This window comes from Triticum urartu, chromosome 3A (genome assembly GCF_056163025.1).
Source record: "Triticum urartu cultivar PI428250 chromosome 3A, HENAU_Tu73, whole genome shotgun sequence".
NCBI lineage: Eukaryota > Viridiplantae > Streptophyta > Magnoliopsida > Poales > Poaceae > Triticum > Triticum urartu.
Window position 1 is genome coordinate 493,645,747 of NC_141875.1, and position 17,361 is coordinate 493,663,107.

The 17,361-nt window shown below is 42.1% G+C and overlaps 1 protein-coding gene across 1 annotated transcript in view; it reads right to left on the minus strand.

The window, feature by feature from the left end:
- LOC147980240 (uncharacterized) overlaps window positions 1-16,055 on the minus strand; it is a 39,910-nt gene extending 23,855 nt beyond the window's left edge. The window contains exons 1-3 of the mRNA XM_087515528.1: window positions 15,519-16,055; window positions 14,669-14,945; window positions 14,408-14,583 (exon numbers count right to left, since the gene is read on the minus strand). Of these exons, the coding sequence (XP_087371654.1) occupies window positions 14,408-14,583; window positions 14,669-14,945; window positions 15,519-16,055 (990 nt within the window). The remainder of the gene's footprint in view (window positions 1-14,407; window positions 14,584-14,668; window positions 14,946-15,518) is intronic.
- Window positions 16,056-17,361: the final 1,306 nt, after the last annotated feature.

The window sequence follows — 17,361 nt, forward strand, 5'->3', positions numbered from 1 at the left end:
CAGGGTTGCTTGAGAGAGAGACCATCTTCATCCTACGCCTCCTACGAATTGATAAACCTTAGGTCATCCACTTGAGGGAAATTTGCTACTATCCTACAAACCTCTGCACTTGGAGGCCCAACAACGTCTACAAGAAGAAGGTTGTGTAGTAGACATCAGGTGGCACCGAGACTTCTAGGGTTTCACAAAGTATTGAACTCGATCACACCGATGTGCAATTCTTGGTCAGACCGAGAATCACATGTGCAATGGCCTTAGCCAAATCGGTGGAACCGATTTCAACAACTTGGTTGGTCCGAGATGATTTCGGTGGAAACCTAACCCTAAATTTTCAATCCACAACTAAACTACGGAGTGATTTCACTGGATAGAATGATCTCAATCGTGGCAAGATACATGGCAGAACAATGTGCTAGGAATTGTAGAGGGATTAGCACAAGGATCAAGTCCATACCCTAGTTCGGCGATGGACCTGCTACGGTGGCAACGGTAGAGACGAATCCCGTTGACGGCTGCGGAGACCAGCAGCGGGAGGCAGCTGGCGATGAGGAGGACGATCCGGAGACCCAGGGAAGCAGAGTAGGCTAAGCGTGTGCGAAGGGGTTCGGAAAATTTTCCAAATTTTGGCCTGGGGATATATATAGCCTGACCCTGTCGGTGTGACCGAGTGGAACAACTCAGTGGCACCGAGATGCATAACTGCAAGCAGTTACTGCAACTCAGTGTGACCGAAAAGTTCAAATTGGTTGCACTGAGATTGAAAACCTAGATCGACATAGTGATCTTGGTATGACCGAAATGGATGAATCGGTCAGACCGAAATGCACAAAGAAGTTTTGGAAGTTTAAGTCTATGAAGAATCGGGGACTCCGAGTGCTCCTCACACAGAGTGGTTCGAATCTGACTTGATCAAACTTTGTGATGTAGCATGAATAGAGTTTGAGACAAGAAAAGCATAGATAGCTAGAGAAGGTTCTTAGGCATTCTTGTCCATCCACTTGGCAAAAAGAAAAAGGAACCAAACAATCAAAACAACAAGTGGATGTCCTCGAATGAGTAAATTATGCAACCAACATGCTCACACAATAAAATGGCAAATGAAATATGTGGCAAAGCATGCACAACCAATTCTAGCATCTATCAAGCAATTGGCAATGACTAGGTCATCTATATATGAGTATATTGACTTAGGAGTCAAATGAGAACATTTGATCGTAGGTCATACTCATCGTTTAAGCACAAGTGGGGTTACCACTTTTACATAAAGCGTTGTTGTGTTCACACCATTAGAGTTGCTTTAGCTCAATTTTTAGAGTAAAGATCCCCCTAGATATGAGATCCCCCCTAAGAGGGATGAACTAGCCTTGGGTTTTGTCGATGATGACTTCATGTAGGTTTTGAAGATGTGGATGCTCAATGTTGATGTAGATCATTTCGAGCAATCCTTTAGAGTGAGTTGCACTTTCAATACCTACACGGGTTAGTCCCACAAGGAACAAACAAGGATATCCATAGACATAGAGTGATGCACACACAAGATGATGTCTATGAAAGCATTAGGTTACCTTGTCCCTTGTCTTACCAACAAGAGGGTTTGTGACTCCTTGAACTAGTGCAAGATGTGGAAGTTGATTGCACTTGTTCTTGCCAAAATGATAAGAGTGAAGTATGTTGGCAGAGTCACCCTCAAGAACTCTCTAGTTCTTCTTTTTTGGGATCCACATCATCTTGATGGGAATCCTTGGAGTTGTAGTCGTACTTGATGAAGTAGAACTTGATGTAGTCTTGGGAACCCACTTGACCAAGGCCTTAGGTGCTTCTTCAAATGCATCAATTTCCTCTTGAAGCTTATCCTTGCCTTTTTGCTCGTGGTCTTGTGGTGGAAGATCATCTTGATCTTGTGTCCCTTTGGAGGAAGTAGGATCATACTTCTTTTGTTGGGGAACAAACTTTGTCTTTGGGTATTGATCTTCTTCCCACTCAACTCCATTGGCATTGAACTTTCGTTCTAAACCAACACCTTGGTTCTTCCGGTGTCTTCCTTGCTTGCGTACAATTTCCTTGAATTGCTTACTCCCGGCAAGGCTCTTGTAAACACCTTTCTCTATAATTCCCTTCAATAAGCTATTTTCTTGCTCAAGTGTAACTTGGCTAAGAGAACCATTAGTGGAATCAAGAGAACTACTAGAAGCAACAACATTGGATTTAGCGTGATTATTATTACTACTAGAGGAAGAATCTTTCTTGTTCTTGTTACTAGACTTGACTTGAGGCATGTAAGTGGATAAGAGTAAAAGCTTGGCAATGTAAGAAGAACTTTTCTTGCGAAGATCATCATTGATTGCTTTAAGAACTCATGCTCTTGCTCAAGGTTGAGCTTTTCAAAACGTAATTTCTCATGAGTCCTTAAAAGTTCTCGATGATCTCCAAAGATAGTTTCATGCGCTAACTTAAGAGTGTTTAGTTCTTTAGTTAGTAACTCAATCTTCTCCTTATAATTGTCATTAGTTTTATCTTGATTAGCATGATTAATTGAAGTTTCATCATAGTATTCATCACTAGAGTTGTCAACAAGTAAATCATCATCACCTAACAAGTCATCTTCATCACTATTGAAATCAACATACTCGGGGTGTGATACCTTTGGGCCTTTAGCCATGAAGCATCTTCCAAGTCCTTCATTTGGCGAATCAAATATGTCATAGGAGTTGGTTGACACAAGTGCTAGACCGGCAACACCTTCATCTTGAGTATATTCGGAGTCGGAGTGATAGCTTCTTTTGGAGTGATTGTCGGAGTCAGATACCCATTCACCAACATGAGTTTGATGTCTTCGTTTTGTGTAGCTCCTTGATGACTTGTCCTTCCTTTCCGAATCCTTGCTTCTCTGGGATATTCTTCATTCATAACGATCATCTCTACTCCTTCCATCTCTTGATGGTGATTCTTCTCTTCTACTTCTTCTTTTTGGAGAATCTTCTCTTCTCTTGTAGGGTGCCGTACACTCATTGGAATAGTGTCCGGGTCTTCCGCAATTGTAGCAATTTCGCTCTCGACTAGAAGATCTTTTGCCATTGTAGGACCTTGACTTGGAACTTCTCTCTTTGCTTCTACTCTTGTAGAACTTGTTGAAGTTCTTCACCATTAGGCTCAATTCTTCATTGAAGGTTTGTTTCTCACTTGATGATGTGGGAGATTCACATGAGGCTTTGTAAGCACCACTTGACTTGTTATGGAGCTCCTCCTTATCCTTGAGTGACATCTCATGAGCAACAATTCTTCCAATGACTTCCGTTGGCTTGAGATCTTTGTAATTGGGCATCATTTGGATCAATGTGCATACGGTATCATATTTTCCGTCCAAAGCTCTTAGGATCTTCTTGATGATGAATTTGTCGGTCATCTCTTCACTTCCTAAGTCGGCGATCTCATTTGTGATAAGAGCAAGCCTAGAGTACATTTCAGCGACACCTTCACCATCCTTCATTTTGAACTTGTCAAGCTGACTTTGAAGCACATCCAACTTGGATTCCTTGATGGAGTCGGTACCTTCGTGCATATCAATTAAAGTATCCCAAATTTCCATTGCATTCTCAAGACGGCTGATTTTGTTGAATTCTTCGGGGCACAATCCGTTGAAGAGGATATCACAAGCTTGAGCATTGTATTGCAGCATCTTCAACTCTTCCGCGGTAGCTTCACGGTTCGGTTCTCTCCCATCAAAGAATTCACCTTGCAAGTCAATACACACAATAGCCCATATGACAGGGTTATGTCCAAGAATATGCATTTTCATCTTATGCTTCCAACTAGCAAAATTAGTACCATCAAAGCAAGGACCTCTACAGTGGTAATTTCCCTCGCTAGACGTCATACTCTCCTAGGTTGTGAAACCAAGGCTATGACAATCAAAAGCTATGGAAATCAAAGCAAATGGAGACCAAAGCTCTGATACCACTTGTAGGATCGAAAGTATATCTAGAGGGGGGTGATTAGACTACATGACCAAATAAAAACTTATCCTTTTCCCAATTTTAGTTCTTGGCATATTTTAGCAACTTTGGACAAGTCAAGAAATCTTAACACAATTCAAGCAAGCATGCAAAGAGTATATGAGCAGCGGAAAGTAAAGCATGCAACTTGTAAGAATGTAAAGGGAGGGGTTTGGAAGATTCAAACGCAATAGGAGACACGGATGTTTTTGTTGTGGTTCTGATAGGTGGTGCTATCGTACATCCACGTTGATGGAGACTTCAACCCACGAAGGGTAACGGCTGCGCGAGTCCACAAAGGGCTCCACCCACGAAGGGTCCACGAAGAAGCAACCTTGTCTATCCCACCATGGCCATCGCCCACGAAGGACTTGCCTCACTAGCAGTAGATCTTCATGAAGTAGGCGATATCCTTGCCATTACAAACTCCTTGGTTCAACTCCAAAATCTTGTCGGAGGCTCCCAAGTGACACCTAGCCAATCTAGGAGACACCACTCTCCAAGAAGTAACAAATGGTGTGTTGATGATGAACTCCTTGCTCTTGTGCTTCAAATGATAGTCTCCCCAACACTCAACTCTCTCTCACAGGATATGGATTTGGTGGAAAGAGGATTTGAGTGGAAAGCAACTTGGGGAAGGCTAGAGATCAAGATTCATATGGTAAGAATGGAATATCTTGGCCTCAACACAAGTGTAGGTGGTTCTCTCTCAGAGAAAGGTAAGTTGGAAGTGTAGGTTTGTTCTGGTGGCTCTCTCCGCGAATGAAGAGGTGGTGGAGGGGTATATATAGCCTCCACACAAAATCTAACCGTTACACACAACTTTCAAATCTCGGTGGGACCGAATTGATAAACTCGGTCGGACCGATTCAGCAAAGCTAGTGACCGTTAGGGTTTTCGGTGGGACCGACATGCAACTCAGTAGGACCGATGTGGTTAGGGTTAGGGCATAACGTAATCTCGGTGAGACCGATTACACAAACTCGGTGAGACTGATTTTGGTAATAAGCTAACCAGAGAGTTGGTCAGGTAAACTCGGTGGGACCGATTCGCTCATTACGGTGAGACCGAAATGTTATAAAAGGGAAACAAAGAGTTTACATTGCAATCTCGGTGGGACTGATCGCTCATCTCTGTGGGACCGATCGATCATCTCGGTGGGACCAAAACGTTACGAAGGGAAACAGAGAGATTACAATCCCATCTCGGTGAGATCGAGATCCCTATCGGTGAGACCGATTTGCCTAGGGTTTGTGGCAGTGGCTATGACATTTGAACTCGTTGGTGCCGGATAGAAAGAATCAGTGGGGCCGAGTTTGACTTTTGGTTTAGGTCATATGTGGATGTGAGAAAGTAGTTGAGCGCTTTGGAGCATATCACTAAGCATTTTGAGCAAGAGCCTCATCAAGCAACACCTCATCCCTCCTTGATAGTATTGGCTTTTCCTATAGACTCAATGTGATCTTGGTTCACTAAAATAGAAAATGTAGAGTCTTGAGCTTGGAGCTTGAGCCAATCCTTTGTCCTTAGCATTTTGAGGGGTCCACTTTTCTCATCCATGCCATGCCAAACATTGAACTTTCCTGAGATATTAATCTTGAAATGGCATTAGCTCAATGAGCTATATGTTGTTAGGAATTACCAAAACCACCTAGGGATTGTTGCACTTTCAACTAGACATTGTAATTCATGGTAAAAGAGATCCAGTCAAGTCATACTCAATGTAAACTAACAGTAATGGATGCAAATGACAGCGGTGCTCTCCAACTGGTGCCTTTTAATAAGAGGATGATGAGTCAACATAAAAGTAAATGGATAGGACCTTCGCGGAGGGAAGCAGGGATTTGTAGAGGTGCAAGAGCTCGGTTTTGAAATAGATATGAATAATATTTTGAGCGGTATACTTTCATTGTCAACATAACAACCGAGAAATCTCGATATCTTCCATGCTACACACATTATAGGCGGTTCCCAAACAGAATGGTAAATTTTATACTCTCCCTCCACCAACAAGCATCAATCCATGGCTTGCTCGAAACAATGAGTGCCTCCAACTAACAAGAGTCCCGGGGGAGTTTTGTTTGCAGTTATTTTGATTTGATTTGCATAAATCATGGGACTGGGCATCCCGGTGACCAGCCATTTTCTCATGAGTGAGGAGCGGAGTCCACTCCTCTTGTGAATAACCCACCTAGCATGGAAGATACAGACATTCCTAGTTGATACATGAGCTATTCGAGCATACAAAATAGAATGTTTATTTGAAGGTTTAGTGTTTGGCACCTACAAATTTACTTGGAACGGCAGGTAGATACCGTATATAGGTAGGTATGGTGGACTCATATGGAACAACTTTGGGGTTTATGGAATTGGATGCACAAGCAGTATTCCCTCTTAGTATAAGTGAAGGCTAGAGAAAGACTGGGAAGCGACCAGCTAGAGAGCGACAACAGTCATGAACATGCATTAAAATTAATCAACACCGAATGCAAGCATGAGTAGGATATGATGCACCATGAACATAAATATCATAGAGGATATGTTGATTTTGTTTCAATACATGCGTGAATATGTGCCAAGTCAAGCCACTCTAATCATTCAAAAGAGGATACCACCCTATCATACCACATCACAACCATTTTAATAGCATGTTGGCACGCAAGGTAAACCATTATAAGCTCCTAGCTAATTAAGCATGGCATAAACAACTATAATCTCTAATTTTCATTGCAAACATGTTTATTCATAATAGGCTGGATCAGGAACGATGAACTAATCATATTTACAAAAACAAGAGAGGTCGAGTTCATACCAGCTTTTCTCATCTCAATAAGTTCATCATATATTCATCATTATTGCCTTTCACTTGCACGACCGAATAGTGTGGATAATAATAATAGTGCACGTGCATTGGACTAAGCTAGAATCTGCAAGCATTCAATTCGAGAGAGAAGACAAGGTAATATGGGCTCTTTGTTAGATCAACAATAATGCAAATAAGAGCCACTCAACATTTTAGTCATGTTCTTCTCCTCTCGACCCCCAAAGAGCAAGAAAAGAAATAAAACTATTTACACGGGAAAGCTCCCAACAAGCAAAAGAAGAACGATAAATATTTTTGGGTTCTCCTTTTAATTACTACTACAGGCATGGAAAGTAAACTAACTAAAAGCTACAACTGATTTTTTGGTTTTTCTTAAGGTTTATTACGGCACACAAGAAGACAACATAAAAAGGGGAATAAACTAGCATGGATATTACAATGAAAAAGTATGAGCACCGACAACTAGCATGAGTGTGTGAACATGAATGTAATGTCGATGAGAAATACGTACTCCCCCAAGCTTAGGCTTTTGGCCTAAGTTGGTCTGTGGCCACGGCTGGCCTGGCGGATATCCAAAGTAATAGTTGGGGTCGTACTGAGAAGAATCCCCCTGGTGCCACTGGTTGGCGATCTCTTCCGGATTCCACTGATAAACAGACTGCCGGTGAGGATCAAATTGTGGTTCCGGCTCTGGCTCTGTAGCTGATGTGGGGTTTTGGTAGGCGTAAATGGCCTCTGGCGGAACAAGGTACTTGCCTGCAGATAAGTCAAACAAGGAAGGAGTAGGCAAAGTAATAGTCTCAGGGTGATTTTTATCAAATATCAGCTTGTACTTAAGCATCTTTTCCTTATTCTTAACGATAAAATCATGTGCTACCATACTCTTATAGTCTAGAAAAACAGGAGGAAGCAACTTCTCTTCCTTCTCATAATGCCTAATAGGTATGTTAAAGTGTGCAGCGAGGCGCGAGGCGAAGATGCCTCCAAGGACGGGGCCCTTAGTACGGTCAAGATTTAACCACTGTGCAACAATAGCGCCCATACTAGATCTGTCATCACGGAACAAGGCATGGCACAAAATAACAATATCAGGGGCACTAAAGTTGCCACAATTTCCGCGACCAATTAAGCATCTACTAGCAAATATTGCGAAGTAACATAAAACAGGAAAATGTATGCTAGTAATTCTTGCATCGGAAACTTTCCTCGTTTCCCCAACAACAATTGTATCAATAAACCCTTCCACATCGTCACGATGTGGTTCCTCTATGCTGCCCTCAAAAGGTATCAAACAAACCCGACAAAAATCGTGAAGTGACATCTCCTTATGCTCATCATATAAATAAAATTCCACCGTAGGTGGTGAGCTCCTAGCATGGAAATGAAAGTTTTGCACAAAGATCCTGGTGAGTAAGAGATACTTTTCACGTTGGTCATGGAGGAAGGCGGTGAGGCCTGCATTCTCAGCCAATTCATAGATATCATCATAAATCTCAGCTGCTCTCAAGAAATTATCACAAGGCCGTTCACACGGCCGAACCTCCGCGGTGCGAGGGAGATTATACTTGGGCTTCTTGTTCTCTTCACTTTGTTTATCCTTCGAGCTTCGGCTCGATGAGCCCCTCAAAAATCTCTTCATCTTTTTCTGAAAATTTCTGAATTTTTTAGTAACTTCAAAATAAAAGTGAACCAACCTCAACAAAATTGATAGCAACTACTCCTACAAGTGCCTAGAGTCTATATCATGCATTGAAACAACTTTTGACCATATAAATTTGACATGCAAGCTCAAGAACAAGGTCACCTAAGCAGCAAAAATTTGCAATGAATAAAGCACTAGAACAAAAACTAATTGCACCATTGGAGGAGTCACATACCAAAGAACAATCCCCCAAAGCAGTTTTGTGAATGGAGCTTTGAGCAAGCAGATCAAAAATGGCAGCAAGATGAGCTTGGACTCGGGTTTGAGCTGGTTGGTGATTTTTGTGGGAGGAAGGAGTGTGTGGCAGTTGTAATAAGTGGAGGGGAGCCACCGTGGGCCCAGGAGGCAGGGCGCACCCAAGGGGGTGGGCGCGCCCTAGACCCTCGTGGCCAGGTGCTTGCTCCCCCTGCTGTGTTTTCAGTGACAGATATTCTCAAATATTCTAGAAAAAAACATATTTAATTTTCAGGGCATTTGGAGAACTTTTGTTTTCGGGGTATTTTTTATTGCATTGATAATTCATAAAACAGACAGAAAAATAGTATTTTTGCTTTATTTAATATGAATAACAGAAAGTAAAAAGAGGGTACAGAGATTTGTGTTTTCTAAATTCATCCATCTCATGCTCATCAAAAGGAATCCACTAACAAGGTTGATCAAGTCTTGTTAACAAACTCATTCCGAATTGCATGAAATCGGAGAATTTTCGAATAACACTAGGTTACCTCAACGGGGATATGCATGTCCCCAACAATAAGAATATCAAATTTCTTCTTGACAGTAGGAAGAGGAAATTCAAAACCTCCAATAGTAATTGTTGAAATTTTTCCAATAGAATTGATACTGTGGACTTGAGGTTGTTTCCTCGGAAAGTGTACCGTATGCTCATTAGCATTAACATGAAAAGTGACATTGCCTTTGATGAAATCAATAACAGCCCCTGCAGTATTCACAAAGGGTCTTCCAAGAATAATAGACATACTATCATCCTCGGGAATATCAAGAATAACAAAGTCCGTTAAAATAGTAACGTTTGCAACCACAACAGGCACATCCTCACAAAAACCGATAGGTATAGCAGTTGATTTATCAGCCATTTGGAAAGATATTTCAGTAGGTGTCAACTTATTCAAATCAAGTCTATGATATAAAGAGAGAGGCATAACGCTAACACCGGCTCCAAGATCACACAAAGCAGTTTTAACATAGTTTCTTTTAATGGAGCATGGTATAGTTGGTACTCCTGGATCTCCAAGTTTCTTTGGTATTCCACCCTTCAAAGTATAATTAGGAAGCATGGTGAAAATTTCATCTTCCGGTATCTTTCTCTTATTTGTAACAATATCCTTCATATACTTAGCATAAGGATTCATTTTAAGCATATCAGTCAAACGCATACCCAAAAAGATAGGTCTAATCATTTCAGCAAAGCGCTCGAAATCCTCACCATCCTTTTTCTTGGATGGTTTTTGAGGAAAAGGCATGGGTTTCTGAACCCATGGTTCTCTTTCTTTACCGTGCTTCCTAGCAACAAAGTCTCTCTTGTCATAACATTGATTCTTTGATTGTGGGTTATCAAGATCAACATCAGGTTCAATCTCTACATCATTATCATTGCTAGGTTGAGCATCAACATGAACATCATCATTAATATTATCACTAGGTTCATGTTCATTACCAGATTGTGTTTCAGCATCGGAGATAGAAATATCATTGGGATTCTCAGGTGTGTCTACAACAGGTTCACTAGAAGCATGCAAAGTCCTATCATTTTTCTTTCTCTTCCTTTTTGAAGGACTAGGTACATCTACATTAGCTCTCTGAGAATCTTGCTCAATTCTCTTACGGTGGCCCTCAGGATACAAAGGTTCCTAAGTCATTTTACCACCTCTAGTCTCATCTCTAATAGCAAAGTCATTATTCTTATTATTCAATTCATTGAGCAAATCATTCTGAGCTTTAAGTACTTGTTCTACTTGAGTGGTAACCATAGAAGCATGTTTACTAATAAGTTTAAGTTCACCTTTGACATTAGCCATATAATCACTCAAGTGTTCAATCATATAAGCATTATGTTTCAATTGTCTACCAACATAAGCATTGAAATCTTGTTGCTTAACCATAAAGTTATCAAATTCATCCAAACATTGGCTAGCAAACTTAGCAGGAGGGATTTCAGCTTTATCATATCTATAGAGAGAATTTACCTTTACTACCTGTGTCGGGTTATCAAGATCGTGTGTTTCTTCAATAGGTGATGAATTAAGACCATGTATATCTTCAACCGGAGGTAAATTCTTAACATCTTCAGCTTTTATACCTTTTTCTTTCATAGATTTCTTTGCCTCTTGCATATCTTCAGGACTGAGAAATAGAATACCCCTTCTCTTTGGAGTTGGCTTAGGAGTTGGTTCAGGAAGTGTCCAATTATTTTCATTGGTCAACATATTATTCAATAGAATTTCAGCTTGATCAACAGTTCTTTCCCTGAAAACACAACCAACACAACTATCCAGGTAATCTCTGGAAGCATCGGTTAGTCCATTATAAAAGATATCAAGTATTATTTTTTTTCTTGAGAGGATGGTCAGGCAAAGCATTAACTAATTGGACAAGCCTCCCCCAAGCTTGTGGGAGACTCTCTTCTTCAATTTGCACAAAATTATATATTTCCCTTAAAGCAGCTTGTTTCTTATGAGCGGGGAAATATTTAGCAGGGAAGTAATAAATCATATCCTGGGGACTACGCACACAACCAGGATCAAGAGAATTAAACCTTATCTTAGCATCACCCTTTAATGAGAACGAAAATAATTTAAGGATATAATAGTAGCGATTTTTCTCATCATTAGTGAATAGGGTAGCTATATCATTTAATTTAGTAAGATGTGCCACAATAGTTTTAGATTCATAGTAATAGAAAGGATCAGATTCAACCAAAGTAATTAACTCAGGATCAACAGAGAAATCATAATCCTTATCGGTAATAAAGATAGGTGAAGTAGCATAAGCAGGATCATATTTCATTCTAGCATTCAGAGTTTTTTCATTAAGCTTACTAATAACTTCTTAAGATCACTTCTATCATTGCAGGCAAGAAAGTCTCTAGCAGTTTCTTCATCCATAACATAACCCTCAAGAACAACAGGCAATTCATATCTTGGGGAGAATCTTCATCATCACTTTCATGAATATTATCAGTTTCAATAATTTCATTCTCTCTAGCCCTAGCAAGTTGTTCATCAAGAAATTCACCAAGTGGCACGGTAGTATCAAGCATAGAAGTAGTTTCATCATAAGTATGATGATAGCAGAAGTGGCATCATCAATAACATGCGACATATCAGAATTAATAGCAGAAGCAGGTATAGGTGTCGCACGCTTACTCAAAACAGAAGGTGAACCAAGTGCAGAGCTAGATGGCAGTTCCTTACCTCCCCTCATAGTTGAGGGAAAAATCTTGGTTCTTTGATCTTTCAAGTTCTTCATAATGATAAGCAGATATAAATCCCAAGTGACTCAAGGAATAGAGCTACGCTCCCCGGCAACGGCGCCAGAAAATGTTCTTGATAACCCACAAGTATAGGGGATCACAACAATTTTCGAGGGTAGAGTATTCAACCCAAATTTATTGATTCGACACAAGGGGAGCCAAAGAATATTCTCAAGTATTAGCAGCTGAGTTGTCAATTCAACCACACCTGAAAACTTAATATCTGCAGCAAGGTATTTAGTAGCAAAGTAATATGATAGTAGTGGTAACGATAGCAAAAGGTAACGGTAACGCAAGTAATATTTTTGGGTTTTATAGTGATTGTAACAATAGCAGCAGAAAAGTAAATAAGCGAAGAACAATATAGGAAAAGCTCGTAGGCATTGGATCGGTGATGGAGAATTATGCCGGATGTGATCGATCATGCAACAGTCATAACCTAGGGTGACATAGAACTAGCTCCAGTTCATCAATGTAATGTAGGCATGTATTCCGAATATAGTCATACGTGCTTATGGAAAAGAACTTGCATGACATCTTTTGTCCTACCCTCCCGTGGTAGCGGGGTCCTATTAGAAACTAAGGGATATTAAGGCCTCCTGTTAATAGAGTACCGGGCCTAAGCATTAACACATAGTGAATACATGAACTCCTCAAACTACGGTTATCACCGGCAAGTATCCCGATTATTGTCACTTCGGGGTTAACGGATCATAACACATAATAGGTGACTATAGACTTGCAAGATCGGATCAAGAATCATCATATATTGATGAAAACATAATAGGTTCAGATCTGAAATCATGGCACTCGGGCCCTAGTGACAAGCATTAAGCATAGCAAAGTCATAGCAACATTAATCTCAGAACATAGTGGATACTAGGGATCAAACCCTAACAAAACTAACTCGATTACGTGATAAATCTCATCCAACCCATCACTGTCCAGCAAGCCTACGATGGAATTACTCACGCACGGCGGTGAGCATCATGAAATTGGTGATGGAGGAAGGTTGATGACGACGATGGCGATGTATTCCCCTCTCCAGAGCCCCGAACGGACTCCAGATCAGCCCTCCCGAGAGAGTTTAGGGCTTGGCGGCGGCTCCGTATTGTAAAACATGATGAATCCTTCTCTCTAATTTTTTTCTCCCCGAAAGTGAATATATGGAGTGAAGGTTGACGTTGGTGGAGCATCAGGGGGCCCACGAGGTAGGGGGCGCGCCCAGGGGGTAGGGCGCGCCCCCCACCCTCGTGGACAGGGTGTGGGCCCCCTGACGTGGATCTTTCTTCCAGTATTTTTTATATATTCCAAAATAATTCCCCGTTGATTTTCAGGTCATTCCGAGAACTTTTATTTCTGCACAAAAATAACACCATGGTAATTCTGCTGAAAACTGCGTCAGTCCGTGTTAGTTCCATTCAAATCATGTAAGTTAGAGTCCAAAACAAGGGCAAAAGTGTTTGGAAAAGTAGATACGACGGAGACGTGTCACCTATATAAGTCAATAGAAGAAGCAGTTGGCCAGTAGAAATCCTTGGTTCCGTGGAAGTACATGTCCCGGCAGGGAGCATATAAATTAAATAATAAATATGAATTACGCCCGATGGGTGCCCGATTGAGTCGGGTAACCCGATGGGTTCGGGCATGGGCATGAGATTCGACCCATGGGTAGGGTCGTGGGTTTGTGGCAGACCCGATAAGTGTTCCGGGCATGGGTCTGGTAATGGTCGACCCGACCAAACCTGACCCGATTACGAGGTTGACATGGGGGCCATCTTCACTGATTAGTTTTTGTCTGGCCGCCTTGAGGATTGTGGATCATACTACGCTGGTTCTCTTTGTCGATCATCTGAAGATCAGTCGTTGTCTAGTCGACCTGAAGACTCATTTTCCTTATGCACCGGCTTGGGGTCAAGCGCTTTCTCAAGGAAGGGGGAATGTTAGCGCTTCTACTTCGAATACTCGTGCCCCGATTACAACACAAGACGACGTCGGCCCACGGGCCAGACCCAAGATGCCGGTTAAAAGCTTCGAAAGTGGCTTCATCATTGAGTATAATAGAATGATAAACATCAGGGGTGAAGGTATGCTTACGCTGGGGAGGAATAAGATTGACAACATCATGATCCGGTGGCTTAATCTTCTGGTTGTTCTCGCTATAAGCCGGCGTGTAGTGGTTTAAATTTAGATCTTCAATCAGCTTACAAGCCACATGCCGCATCTCTCTGACACAATTGTTGAAATCTTGTTCCTCAAAGGCAGACCTATCATCCTGGGATTCTGGGCAGCCGGTGGCTATTTCAACAAGGTCAAGCTCTCATTTCCACGCTTTGGCCCGGCCTAGAGCAACAATGACTCTGGCTCGGGTGGCTGACAACTTTGTATTTCATTACTTGAGCCGATGCTGTTGAGAGCTGATCTAGCATGGTTTTGATCTGAGTTGGAGGCTTTCTGCCACCTGATAGAGCAACAAGGCTTCGCAAGGTTCCAGTGTATAGCTGCTCAGTCAATGAATATACTGCCTTGAGCTTCATCAACGTATTTTCGCCAAGGCTGGGGCTTCTAGGGCCTGTTCATAAGTTGCGAAGTGAGTTAAACAGCAGGAATTGCGAATCGCCGGGCGGTTTGAAGTAATGTCTGCATATGAGTCATACCAAAGATGGTGGCTGTCATATGGGTCATATGTTGTTTTAAGCCGGCAAGCTCTTCAGCAACCGGCTTAAGTTGTGATTCCGCCTCTTCGGCTCTTTTCACTAGTCCAGTCTTGTCAGATTCCCAGGCGGCTCTCTCGGCATCAAAACTTGCTTTAAGCTTCTTGACTTCCTCCAAAGAAGTTTTCAGCTCTAGCTTGGCCTTGGATGTCTCTGCCTGCTGCAACTTTATATTCTTCCACAAAACGCCCACTTGCGATTCCTTCATGCTCAATATTGTCTGAAATACAATGATGAAGCAATGGTTACAAAACAAGGATTAACTATTGGTGGTGTTATTCTGTTAAAGTCCCAATCACATTACAGGTACTCTACTTGGCACTTGGGGGCTAATGTTGGTCAATTCACTTTTTTGATTGAGACCCGGCGTATCTGGTCAGATTAAGCCGGCCCTTGGGGGCTACATGATTAATTCTATTTAAGGTTATTGAGACCCGGCGTATCTTATCAGATTTATCGAGCCCTTGGGGGCTACATGTTTGGATTTCTTAAGTGACTGTAAGTCCCGGCTCAACTTGTCAGTTTAAGCCGACCCTTGGGGGCTACATATTTGGATCTTAGAAATAATTGTGAGTATGGCTCATTTTGTTACTATGAAATTATGGTTGAAAAATTGCACAAAGTTTGTTCAAGAATAATATTTGAAGACCTGGCTCATCTTGATAAGATAAGTCGGCCTTGAGAGGCTACAGTTTGGAAATTATCATAAAGTCTCAAGCATATTTAATGTCTTTTCCTATACTTAAGACTTGGCGGCTATATAATTATATATGCAAAGGTGTTGGTAACATACCTCATAGCGTTCCTTCATAAGGTTCACTAAGACGACATCCAGGTCACGGCTAGTATGAAGGCGGTTTAGATAACCTGCATGGATGTCGCTCGCACTAAGAGCAGCATAGCTCTCCAGGTCCAGCTTCGCCTTGCCTTTTTCTAAGGAAGGAGGTTCTTCCTTAGTGTTGGGCTTAGCCAGCACTGTTGAGACTCTTGGCGTTGTGTAAGCCATCCCAGTGATAGTCACATCATCGGAGTCATTTTCAATAGGGGTCTCTTCAGCTGGCTTGAGAGTCGGCGACTTAGGGCTCGGCGGATCACGGCTTGCCGATGGGTTAAGTTCAGTGCCCATCTGTTCAAGGACAGTGGCGTCAATTGATGGTGGTGGGTCATTAATGGGCTCTTCCGAGTCTTGAGTGAGGGCCTTAGAAATATATGCAGATTGCTTTTCTGGCTCAGTAGTCCTGGGATCCTTCAAAGACCCGCCAAGCTTCTGCTTCTTGCTTTCTTTGGCAATACCTCTGCAACAAAGATACAAAGTATATGAGTATACCATGACAAATCATTGATAAACAAATGGAGGCACTTACCCTCGGGCAACCTTGAAGACAGGCATCTGGGTTCCAGAAGAGTCGCCAGACGATGGAGGTGTCTTCTAATAATTTGAGATAGAAGGACTAAGAGGTTGACGTATGAAGCCGGCTAATTAAGGGATAAAGAGAGTCTGGATCATGTGGCACCTCATGTTGACGCTTGTGAGGAACAGGTGTATTTGGTAAGCCAAAAATAAGGTCCTAAGAGCTGCTGCTCTGGGTTGGACGCCTTGCTTCATGTTGTTATTTCTTCAAAAGGAAGTTGGGATCCAAGTAAGCAAGAGGATGAGAAAAATTCACCTTCCGGATGACCCGCCGAGTTTTCTGTCTTGGCAAGGGCTCTGAGTCGGAGGAAGTTATAGTTACCTCTACGGGGTCTACATGGCTGGTCTCCACATCATCCTGAGAGGAGTCGGCGTCAATAAGTTGCATAGAAAGAAAGCCAAGAGAGTCGAGTTCTACCTCCGACTCATTGTCAAGGGCAAATAAGTCTTCAACATCCTATTTCTTTCCTTTGGTCTTTTTTGGAGCTCGAGATTTTCCTTTGGCCTTTTTAGCCGGCTTATCTTGTAGTTTCTTGTTCCAGAAGGAAGAGCCAACCTGAGAACATAAATGACAATGAGAAGATATGCAGTTTATGAGAGAATGATGAATGAGTTAAAGAATGACTTAAAATACTTACGTCGGGAGCTAGATTAAGAGCGCGGAAAGGGTTCCGTCCCGCTTTACTGCAGCTTTCTAAGGTCTCCCCGAGCAATGTCTTGGTCATTTCATTGATTTGCTGATCCTCAAGCATACTTGGTTGTATCGCTGCGGGTCCTTTACATCACATGTATATTGGTACATTAAACCGGTGCGACGGCTCAAAGGTAAAATCCTCTAGGCGACCCAGCAGCGGATCAGGTCAACTCTAGTTAAGTCGTTGGCTAATAAAGCCCTTATTTTTGAAAAGGTAGGCGCGTACTTGGCCCGTTCTGCGGTAGTGATCCGGTTAGGGAGTTCATGCCTAGGGCTAAGCCGGAAGGGGAGGTGTCGATGTCAAAACCGGCAGATCTCGGGGTAGGGGGTCCCGCGCTGTGGATTTAGGAGCAATGGTAATAGGGACGATGAACACGGTGTTTTACCCAGGTTCGGGCCCTCTTGATGGAGGTAAAACCCTATGTCATGCTCTTGTTTATATTGATGGAGTATCAAGAACAGAGTTGATCTACCTCGAGATCATATGTTGTGGTCTAAAACCTGAGGGTATGATGAATAATGTCATAATGA